This window comes from Anabrus simplex, chromosome 1 (assembly GCF_040414725.1).
Source record: "Anabrus simplex isolate iqAnaSimp1 chromosome 1, ASM4041472v1, whole genome shotgun sequence".
NCBI lineage: Eukaryota > Metazoa > Arthropoda > Insecta > Orthoptera > Tettigoniidae > Anabrus > Anabrus simplex.
The window spans coordinates 258,401,989-258,414,472 of record NC_090265.1 but is presented as its reverse complement, the minus strand read 5'-3'; the positions used below and the strand labels follow the sequence as shown (position 1 = coordinate 258,414,472).

Here is a 12,484-nt window from a genome sequence, read left to right as displayed (position 1 = left end):
AAAACGGAAGATGGATATAGACTGAGGTCACGCAAAGAGACAGAAGAGCATTCCAACATTGCAGCAGACATCCGCAAAAGACGTCTGAAATTCTATGGGCACGTCCACAGATTGCCGGCAAGTAGACTGACACACAAGATTCTCACTTACATAGAACATCTAAAAAATATTCCATGGGTACTAGAAGTGAAGAAGGATCTGGAAAAAGCCCAGATAAACCCAAATGACACCGCGGACAGAAACCTTTATAGGAAAAAAATTAATGGATGGAAAGTGCAACCAGAGAACGAAGTGAAAAAGAAGACTGGAGCAAGTGGACAGAAGAACGAAAAAGGATCCACGGAGAAAGGATGAGAGCTGTTTGGCAACTCAGAAAACAGAATCGTTAGAGCTTTGCGTGATCCATTGGGTCCACACGCACATAATAATAATAATAATAATAATAATAATAATAATAATAATAATAAATGCTATCATCAGCACTGTTTAGTACAATGGCTTTGATATTTTATAATGATTAAAATCGTAATTGACGAGCTGTTTGTCAATAAGGTTCATGCTAAGCAAATAGGTCTGAAAAGAGAAGAAAACTGGAATAAACGCACATGATGAAAAGGAACAAGTAGCTAAACAAAGTTGTATGAGACTTACCCCTTCACGATGTCAAACTATGCACACATACCTAGGAACAAAAAACAATTGATCAAGCAGAGAGAGACGTGAATCAGAAGGAACGAAAACGAGGGTTAGTTGGAGGGGAGGGGAGATATGGCTGCAGTTTAAGGCTGGGTGGATGGATGAGGTGAAATGGTTAATAAACATCTCAGTGGATTCGTTGTATCCTTGGGCCCATAAAGGGGCAGCCTACTTTAGCATGGTCAATAGAGCCTACACCATTCCCCTACCCAAAAATCATCTGATGAAGGAATTAAATACCATTCGTAATATTCCTAAAAAGAATGGATACAATAGGCATTTTATTGAAAAAATAGTATACAAAGTGAAACATCGTCCTTCGTCTACCCTATCTAGAGAAAAGCAGCAAAATAACTACCTCTATTTTTACTTTTGACAGTGATAATATATACCATGGCTGGCCACAACGAGGCTCGCGAGCCACATGCGGCTCTTGACACCAACCTTAGAGTAAAATTAAATGATAGAATTAATGGAATCTAACAACATCTCGTGGCTGGCGGCAGTCAGTAACAGCGATGTGCGGCTTAACGTTATTAGCGCTGTAGGTAAGTGGTGAGAGACAGGAGGTGAAGATAGTTTCAGAGCCTTCCGTTAGATAGTGCTTTGAGCGGGAGTGTGTGTCAGTGAGCCAGTGTCGTGAGGTGAAGCTGGTCGCATTCACGTATAGGCAGTAGCGAGTGCCGATACTTTTCTGTGTGCAGTTGTGTTCTGTTTCAGTACAGTTGTGGCCTGGTGTCCGAACAGTTGCGATGCTGTCTAAGAAGCATAAATATGAAAAGGAGAATCAAGCTTTAAATACCGGCTGGGAGGAAGAATTCGCTTTTGTAGAAAGAAACGGTAAGCCAATGTGTCTTTTGTGCCAAATAACTTTGTCACAGTTCACAGATTTTCATGTTGGCTCTGTTAAAAAAAAAAAAAAAAAAATGAAATCACTAAAGGAAAAACTTCATGGTCAGAGTAGGGTTATGTCAATTTTTATCAAGGAAGCAGATTTGACAACCAAAGCTGGCTTCATCTTGGCTTTTAATATTGCAAAAGCAAAAAGCTTTACACAGAGGGAGAGTTTATTAAGAAGAACATGGCACAAGTTATTTCTGTTTCAGAACCCGAAAATAAGAAACTGCGAAAACTGACCAACGAAATGCCCGCTGCTAGACACACAATAGAGAGATGAGTTTCTGTTATTAGTGCGGATATTTTAAATAATTTACAAAAAAAAATCTAAGCGAGTGTTCAGCAGTAAGTCTGGCTCTGGACAAGTCTACTGATATCAAAGACAAAACACAACTAGCCATATTTTGTGAGGTATGTGTCTAAGGACTTACAGGTGGTGGTTACTTTGAAGGATACTACTCGTGGTTGTGACATTAAAGAAACCCTGGATGGTGTTTTACAGAAAAACTCAGTGCCTATCAGTACTATAGTCAGCATTGCTACCGATGGTGCACCATCTATGACTGGCATGAAACAAGGGCTTATTGGGCTTTTAAATGCCGACACATTATTTCCTGATTTGCTACCTGTACATTGTATTATTCACAGAGAACATTTAGCAGCAAACTATTTTCAGTACCCGCATATTATACAGGTGGTTCTAAAAATTGTGAACTGTATTCGCTCATATGCCAAAACACACTGACAGTTCAAATCTTTTATAGAACATATGAACAATGATGAGCTTCCTGATTAAGTATCTTGGTACTGCTTAGTAAGATGGCTATCAGTACACAATGTTATTGGCCAATCTTTTGAATTACTTGATCCAATCAAACAGTTTATGGAAGAAAAAGGAAAATCATTCCCTGAACTTAATGGCCCCCAGTGGTTGCTAGATTTGGCTATTTTTTACAGATGTGGACCAGTATTGAAAAATGCTAAACATATCTTTACAAGGAAGAGAAAAGCTTAGTTCTGATTTGGCCCAGACTGTATTTATCTTTTGTAACAAGTTAAAGCTTTTTGGGAAAGACCTTCAGACTAAAACATTTTCTCACTTCAAATGTTTGAAGAAAATTACTGAAAGCCTTCCCGACTTTCAGGTGGAAACTGAAGATTAATGCTGAAGAAATCAATGGCAGATTTAATGATTTGAGATCACTTAAACCTTCATTTTCATTCCTGGAAAATCCTTTTTCTGTTGATGTTGTGGGCGATAGCTGTCCTGTTTCATCACCAATAACAAACAATACAGCAGCGGTAGGGTTGGAGCTACTAGAACTGCAAGAGGACGAAGGACTAAAAGGAGTCAAAGTGGCGTTTCTACCATAGAATTTTGGAAGAATGTTCCTAAAGAAAAATACCCACTAACAAAAGAGTGTGCCAAGAGACTTATCTCAATCTTTGGGACTACTTACGTGTGTGTGAATCACTGTAAACAACGCTTAAATTCATTAAATCTAAATATCGATCTGAACTAACTGATGTACATTTAAGTGAACTTATGCAAACTGTGCTTACCAATTATCAGCCAGATTTTAAAAAACAGCAAAAATGAACATTTGAAAAAGCACTTCTCAGAAGTAAAATCTCATTCCCTGATGTGTACCTAAACAATAATGTTCTGTGTAGTGTATAAAATAAATGTTCCTTCATTTGTTATAAAATGAAAAACATGTCTTCATTTTATAAACCATTTTCTAAACATGCTCCCAATTTTGTCTTCTAAATTTGCGGCTCCCAGAATTAAGGTTAGTGGCCACCCCTGATATATACCAATCCTCTAATATTTTAAAGAAGTATAATCATATGTGTAAAATCAAACATAGTGTCTCATACATTGATCAAATGGGTAGAAGTTTTTCGACACGCTATTTGGAACATGTCAGTGCTAGAAAATATTCTCTGCTATGAGTCAGCATATGCACGATTTAGATCATGAATTTACATCCATTGGACAAGATTTGGAAAAAAAGTAGCCAATTAGGGTGCTTCAGTCAACATGATGGAAAATTATTTCATCCACCTGGATAAGCCCATGATGGGCCCGAGGGTTCACAATGAATCCAATGAGATGGTATTATCCATTCCATCTCACCCATCCACCCAGACTTACACTGTAGCCACGTATCCCCTCCCCTCCAACTAAAACCCCCTTTCGTTCCATCTGATACACGTCTCCCTCTGCTTGATCAATTGAATGGACGAAAACCATAACGGTATAAGTGACATTTTAAAAACAAGTGTTAATTGCAGGATGTAACTCCAGGAGGATGTATTCTTTCACCAGCAAAGGGATACAAGTGATAGCGATAATATTCTGCGCTCCAGTGATGGGTGGTATAACTACAATAGCATGCTTTATATGAGTGTTGAAGATGTTTAAATGCCTTTTCCTCTGAATGACCAAAATGCTACTTATACCGTTATGGTTTTCATCCATTCAATTGTTGTTTGTTTGACATAGTTTGACATTGTGAAGGGGTAAATCTCATACAACTCTGTTTAGCTACTTATTCCTTTTTATCTTGCGCATTTATTCCAGTTTTTTCTCTTTTCAACCATATTTGCTCAGCACGAACCTTATTGACAAACAGCTCGTTAATTGCGATTTTAACTCAAGTCCTTTTGGTTTTGCAAGGTCTCTTGTATCAAATAATTTAATCATACCATCTCAAGTCTAAGTCTATTTATTGTGTGTATACTTATTTAAAGATAGCTGTGTTGCATTTGACACTACTCTCATCGATTCATGTTACTCAGCAGGGCAGTCTTTTACCAACTAAGCACACATGAAGGCCATTTTAATTTTCAACACCAGTAATAGCTCAGGGCCAATTTTAATATTTTAATTGTACATGTACAGAAGTTACTTATTAGGACTGTTCATTTTAGTTTAATACCAATGGCAATGTCACACATGACAACTAGTGGACTTCAAATTCACTAACTAAAGTATTATAGACTGAGATATTTTTCACCTCTTTTTGTAAAATAATCTGTAATATGTACATAACATTTTTAAAGTGTTAATTTGATTGTATTTGCACTATATATTGTTAATTTTAGTCCATGGCTGAGGATGATCCATAATGGGGTCGAAACTGGGTCCAATGTGTAAGTGATTTGACATCATATTAAATGGTATTGAATAGGTGGACCTTCATTTTAATTGCTTATTAATGTGAACATTTGTCAATATGGACTATGATGAAGTTTATATTGTACAAGACCCGAACGTCTGTCAAGAACTAGCATTTAGGACAGACGGAAAAGAAATAACATTATTATTGTCAGTGCTATACAGATACAAAGCTAGTTGGGGGCAATAAACAGAACAAAATGCATTACTCTGTAACAAGGTACTGGAGACCATGGGCCCCTTATACCAATATACTCACAAGGTATCCCTGAACAACCACCAAAAGTTTCTTGGTGGAGTTCGGGTTCACTCTGTATATATTTACAAATTAGATATATCTTGTGTTTCTTAGTTTTAATAACAATATTGATGAGTTTTTTGAACAATGTCAGGTTACAGGGAAAGTTTTGACAAGCTGAAAAATAAAATCAATTTCTTGCAAAAATAATTCCAATCTTCAACAAAAGGTAATGCTACTGTTTGTATACCCCTAATGATAATGCCATAAGATAAACTGCTAATGAAGGTCCCTTGATGTGGTTTCTTTTAGGCTAATCGTCATATAAGTATCCTAGCAAACTATACCAAGTAGGCCTGCTGTTCCTTGACCAGCAAGTTTTAAAGTCAAAGATGTAAGGAACTACCTTGACAATAAAGAATCCCCAAAACAAAATTCAATTCTACAGTATTCCAAAAGAATTCCATTATTTCAATTATAGTGACTGTATGTTAGACTATTCTAATACTACAGACATGCTTAAGAAGAAAAATAATGCAACACATACCTTCTTCTTCCTCTTCTAAACAGTGGATATCCCGAGGTAAGGTCTCTACCACCAACGTGTCACTGTGTTTCCTTTTTGTAACACGTTCAACAGCCACCATACCCATACCAGTCCTAGTCACTCGTGTCTCATCACCACTTCCATATTCGAACACTTGCCTCGAACTAACCACTGCTTCTTGTGGCTGCTTCAGCAATGTATCTGAGTCCATGTACACACTAGTGGCCAAATTAGATGTCTTATTCTGTCCCACAAACAACATAGCATCCCCACTTCCCGTCAAGTAGCGATGAGGACTCGATCCACCACCACAAAAGCTATCAGGCGGCATAGGACCAACGAAAACACCCTTCCCACTTGTCACAGCACTTCCCCATTCAAACTCTGGTCGATCAGGATCTCGCTCATTACTACTGGAAACACAGTGCACCATCGGCATTGCTGTCTGGGATGGGGTCATGGACGACACCTGTTGTCTATGCACCGACTCACCACACGATCCCGTAACAGGACATGAAGACGGTGAAGGAGATGAAAGACCATCATCAGTACTACCAACACCAGTGGAATGAGTAGTAGTATCAGCTGTAGGACTTTGCAGATGACTACTATCTAACCCTCCACTGGGATCGATGGGACTGTGTGTAGTTGTATCTGGAGGGCTACCAGTACAGCTGCCTGTAGTTGATGTCTGACAAAAGGTGTTATTGGTAGTCACGACTAGAGCCCCAGGAATCATTGAAGCAGAAGAAGTTGCCTGTACACTTTGATTTACAGCTGTTTGTGTAGAAACTGAATGCTTCATCATAGGTGGAACGTGTGTTTGAGAAGGCTGTGAACTAATTGTGTGCCGAGAAGATGAATTTGTTTGGCTCATATTCTGCATAACAGGGTGCTGCAATTTTTCTGGACAAGAACCGCTACTGCCACTATTAGCACTAGTGTTCACAATGTAGTTCTGATTCACATTTAAACTGGCTGTAATATTGTTACCATTATTGCTATTATTACCAGGCACAAAAGAATGAGGTCCTGTAACAATTTGTTGATTATTTGAAACCATAGTAGTCTGCTGTTGCACAATAGTAGTATTCTGTTGTACAACAGTAGTATTCTGATGATTCTGTGCAGAAGATGTTGCAACTGAACAGGGCACCATCAGTGTCTGGCCCATCTGTCCACACTGAATGAATTCTTGTTGTGGATGGTGGGTAGGTGCTCCAGAAGCACCAGGTCTCGTACCTGGTGGAGCTGTAGTAAAAGACACTGAATGATTAGGACTAACATTAGCGACTAATGGACTTAACTGGCCTCCAAATGCAGCAGCACCATTGACAAGAAATTGGTTTGGTGAACTTGTTGTTAAAAATTGAGTGCCACCTCCACCACCACCTGGAGCACCAGCATGTGTACCCATCTTGCCACTGGCTGCTGAAACAGGTGTTCGTATCACCATACCAGCTGGCCCTGCAGCCAGTATACTCTGACCTGCAGCAGCTGGATGACCAAACACAGTAGTTCCTCCAGGATGACTTTGAACTGGTGTCAACACATTCTGTCCATTCACATTCTGAAGCTGCAGCTGTACACCAAGATTGGCATCCGGAAGAAGAGTTGCAGTTCCATCTGCTGTAGTAGCCATTACCATACCTCCCAGACCAGGTACAATAAACTGTTGGAAAGTTGGAAAATTCTGAACCATACCAGTAGCACCATTTAACAAATTAACAGGCTGAAGGAGATTAATTTGTTGAGTGGGCTGTGATGTCGCAGAAGTTGCTATTAGCTGTTGAGTCCCAAAATGTCCTGTTGCTGTGGCTGTACCAGGTTGTCCATTCATTAAAATCTGTGCTGGTCCACCTGGCTTTCCTGGTACAATAGTTAGAGCTTGCAGCATTGGGCCAGCAGTTATACTTTGTGGATGACCGGAGACAGTAAAACTTTGCTGAGGGAAACTTGGTTGGTGCTGCTGTTGTTGATTCTGTTGTTGTTGCTGCTGTTGTTGTTGCTGAACCATAAGCCCTGCAGGAGAATTCTGTTGAGATGCAATGTGCAGCATAGATGCAACAGTTTGAGGAGAAACTTTTCGCTTCTTACTGCCTTTTTTCTTGCCAGCAGTCACTGCTGAGTGATGAGAAGATTCAGGTGAAAGAAGTGGATGTTGATGTCCTTGATGTTGTGGACTAGGTCTTTGGTACAAGCCTGGACCACTTGACATTGTCCTAGACCCATGCTCTTGTCCGACAGAATCAATTAACTGTCCTCCAGATGTTTGCTGATGTTGTTGATGGGCCTGTGCTTGGTGGTGGTGATGATGATGATGGATCATATTTCCAGTGGCAACAGCAAGGTGAGGAATCTGCATGGCATTCTGCATACCATCCATCGTCATTACACCAGGTTGGATAAGTAAAGGTGCAGGCAACGCATTCACTAGCACTGTTGGCTGGCCAAGCACCTGCTGTGCCACCCCGACAGCAGGAATCATCTGAGTGACAGCGGCTGTTACACTTGTAACCATTGGTGACACTGACATAGGAGGCATTGTAGCAACAGTTCCTCCTGGTCCTGATGAAGAGGATCCATGATTTGGTGTTAATTTACCCATTGTTTGTTGAGGCATTGGCTGAGGTGGAGGAGCCATGATACCTCCAGGTCCAGTAGCCATGACATTACCAGCATTAGCTACAATCAACTGACCACCACTTGATACCAAAATATGCCCAGGGGGTAAACCTTGTGTACCAGACTGCTTCAGAATGGCCTGAGGAGATTGTTGTTGAGCATGCTGGATTGCAGCATTATTCATCATGCTCTGAGGTACCTGTATACTGCTGACAACACTTTGTACCATTTCCAATGGTGATTTTGACACTGCCAATTGTTGTTGCTGAAGATTCTGGTGCTGATGATTACTGGAGACAGTCATCGACAACGTTTGCTGCGAATGATGAGTTTGTTGTGGATGAGGAACTGTCATCATGCCAGTTGCTTGGCTTGTATAAATGGGAAGTGGAGCAGTAACAGACATTGCAGATGAAGGAGGAGTATTAGATGAAGAAGATGGGGTGGATACGGTAGTTGTATTATTTCTCCCTGCAAGAACAGATGTGATTGTATTACTGCTAACAGTATGACCACTAGCCATTGTTGTCACCATTGTTGAAGAATGTACAGTGTTACCATATTTAGACGATCCTGAAACAAGTCTCTGTTCATGCAAATGAGGACAATAGCCCTCACTGCCAGGCCTTCCATTGCTCGTAGGGGTGCTCCGATCCTGTTGTTTTGCTACGGCACTTGGTGAGGAACATGTTACACTGTTTATATCATTCCTTTGAGAAGCTTGTTGATATGGTCCAGAACCAGAATAAGAATAAGGAGGACTAACATTAGGCACAGTGAAAGGAGATGATGATGTAGAAGATGAGGATGATAAGGATGATGAAGATATCAGTACATTGTTAGAAGTGGACGTAGCATCAGGTAGTGTTGGTCTGCATGATGGAGTAGGGAGGGAAGATGATGATGTTGGTGATGCTTCGGGTTGGGGCATCAAGGTAGTGTTTACATTATAGTTCTCAACAACAGGAGAACCATTACTAGTACTGATAGTTCCTCCTTGAATTGGTCCACGTGGGTCACTCACTCCACTATTTGTTTGTTGCTGCTGCTGTTGTTGATGCTGCTGTTGTTGCTGGCCTCCAGTACGGTCAGTAAAAGTGGATGATGTCACAGGATTTTCTTCTGGAGATGGAGTAACTGGAGTTGTAGTAACAGGTTCGTGATGCTGGAACTGCTTGTATTCATTACTGTGATGATGTTGCGGCCTATTGGGCGTATGATCTTGTAAAGATGTGTGGGGTAACTGCTGCTGATGCTGCTGCTGTTGATACAACATACTTTCTGATATCATAGGTCCAGCACTGGCAGCACAACCTTGACAGCCATGAATACTAGAAGTCATATCAGTCATTGCACTGCTGTCAGGAAGATGCAGCTGAGTGGGATGCATATTGTATCCTGTAGAGCATTGTGAGGGCTGTACACCTTGCTGTGATACCATAGCCACTGTATTCTGAGGAGCATTCCTGGGATTATAATTTCCCTTAGGGTTAGGTAGAAGAACATTGCTAGGAAGAGGTACTCCCACAACTGTTGCTGGTGATGAACAACTAAATACAATTCCAGGTTGTGGACCACTAATGGGTGGTGTGGGTTGTTGTTGTTGTTGTTGTTGTTGTTGTTGTTGTGCTGACTGTTGATCTGTCATGCTTTGACTCCGTACAACTGTGGGACTGTGACATACAAATCCAGCACCACCCACTCCAGTCTGCCTAGATATAGTACTATTCAGTAAAGCAGTTTGTTGTGCTAGGTAGCCACTGGGGTCCTCCATGAATGATGGAATTGTATTACTTTGTGATGCACCTTGGAAACTGTTCACACTAGCATTATTTGAATGTGAAGGAGGTGGCTGATTGTGTTCAGGGGGGATTTGACGCACATCGATGTTTGGACATGGTGCAACCATTTCTGGTCCCTGTGCAGCAACATTATTCACTCGATGATGATGATGCTGGTGATGTTCTAACATATTGTTAAACGTCCTCTGCTTCTTCGATGCTGCACTTCCTTTCCCAACACACTTCTGCTTCTTACGAGAAGCATCTTCTGCCCACATAGGGGACGATGGTGTATGGTGGTGAAGAGGTGGAACACGGTCATACCCACCATTATTATTGGAACCAGGTTGAGGTGTAGGTGTAACAGTTGGCGAATGTTGTTGCTGCTGCTGCTGCTGCTGCTGCTGCTGCTGCACAGTCATCATGTTATTAGAAGAAGTATTCCCCGCTGTGCTACTGTTAGCACGATTTTGCCATGGAGGTGTCCTCTGAGTATGCATCATCATACTGCCACCAGGAGATGCTGTTAAGATCATTTGGTGATTTCCTCCTCCAAGAATCTGCTGTTGCTGATGTTGCTGTTGCATGTGGATTAAATTCTGATGCTGTGATACCATAACTTGTTGAGATCGATTGCCATACGCATCAAACACAATTCCCTGAGGCATACCACTAGCACATGATATAGGAATAAATTGAGCTCTCTGATTCTGTTGTTGCTGCACAAAAACCTTATTTTGGTCTTCCAATCGTGTAGGTTGAGTCTGATATTGATTCTGGCCCTGTGATTGATGTCCATACAATTGATGCATTCTCAGCAATTGTATATCTTGTGGATTTTGCCCACTTGGGTACACCATGTGATGCTGCTGCTGTTGTGGTTGCTGCTGCTGTTGCTGCTGTTGCTGCTGTTGCTGTTGTTGTATTTGCACTTTAGAATTATCCACAGAACTTTGAGGAGGAAGTAACCTTTGTTGATATTGCTGCTGCTGACTTAACATTCCACTCTGTACCAACAAACCACTACTGTTTGCAACTATAGCATTACCACCAACAGAACACTGCACTTGAATAGCACCATGTTCAAGTGAAGGTCCGCCCATTCCCATGTGTTGCTGCTGCTGTTGTTGCTGCAGCTGTTGTTGTTGTTGTTGTTGTTGTTGCTGCTGCTGCTGCTGCTGCTGCTGGACTGAAGCACTGGGATTGGAATGTAGTATTAAACCAGAAGAGGTAGGTCCAGTATTAGGAACAGGGCAACGCATGAAGTGCTGCTGCTGGTGGTGCTGCTGCTGCTGTTGTTGTTGTTGTTGTATGGAATCAGAAAATCCCATTACTGAAGGAGGAAAAACTGGACGATTTGTGTGAGGGAGGCCAGGATGCTGCTGATTTACGGCAGGCATAATAGGTCCATTCCAGCGCTGTAACAAATATCAAGCCAAAATAAGAAGATGATTCAGTTACAGATAGCATTGAATATTATAAGTATACATATTTAATTTACAATATTTTAAAACTTTAAACAAGAATATGAACTGAACTGTAACTGACAGTAAGATCCCTTTTCCATTTCGTTATTTATAGGTACCGTATATTGGTCTCAATATAAGAAATAAGGAGTGCTTGTTCCCTATCCACTCCTTTGTTCATATGACCTGCCTGCTTCCACCAGCATGTCAGTATTTGTTCTACATCAATCATTAGATATACCGGTACTGCACATTTCACTCTTTGCCTGAGGTCCTAACTCAACTCAGAGACATAATATGACAGGAAGGTCACAACCATAATTTTCATTATTATATGAATTTTAATGTTATAATTATTCCTGCAACATTGTTTTTGTCTTGTATACATATGTTTTATCTATCACATGATCTGTTTAATTTTTATTTGTCTGAAGATGGCCACTAAGTGCCTGAAACTAGTCCCAAGAGTGATGTAATATTATTTACTTGATTTTTTTTTTTTAAACATCGGCGGATTACAGGAAAAATTTGACTGTTATTTAGTTGATATCAATATTGTCAAAATGGGAGCTATTTGCTGGTAAAAGTGCATTGCAGCTAATAATAAACCTGTTTTTTTAAATATATTTTTTATGTTTCCTTGCAACTGTGTGGTAAATATTTATTCTTCTCACTTAAATTGTACTAAAAATACATTATCACTTTATTCTGAAAAACTTATTTTATCTCATGCAAGATATAGCAACACTGTATAAATAATTTATATATTTTAGACTACAAAGATTTTTTTTAATGAAAAATGTTGTGTATTAAAACATTTATGCACGTACCTGGTACTAATTATTAGCGTTAACATTATTTTAACTTGAACACATGCCTTGTTACCTTTCTTTTTTCACATCCCATTGCTCTTGCATATAGGCCTATATATGTATTCATTATTGTATTGGCAGTAACATTTTTCAACTTCAAACTTTATGCTTCCTGCAAGAATTTTGGTTGTCTCAAGCGAGTATCTTAGACATTATCATCACAATGAACACAACTTCT

At 40.2% G+C, this 12,484-nt stretch overlaps 1 protein-coding gene across 1 annotated transcript in view; it reads right to left on the bottom strand.

The window, feature by feature from the left end:
* The window catches only part of LOC136862995 (methyl-CpG-binding domain protein 5/6 homolog sba), a 775,494-nt gene that overhangs the window by 64,013 nt on the left and 698,997 nt on the right, over positions 1-12,484 (bottom strand). The window contains exons 6-10 of the mRNA XM_068225835.1: positions 11,227-11,386; positions 10,385-11,157; positions 9,822-10,354; positions 7,577-9,764; positions 5,563-7,531 (exon numbers count right to left, since the gene is read on the bottom strand). Coding sequence (XP_068081936.1) covers positions 5,563-7,531; positions 7,577-9,764; positions 9,822-10,354; positions 10,385-11,157; positions 11,227-11,386 — 5,623 coding nt within the window. The remainder of the gene's footprint in view (positions 1-5,562; positions 7,532-7,576; positions 9,765-9,821; positions 10,355-10,384; positions 11,158-11,226; positions 11,387-12,484) is intronic.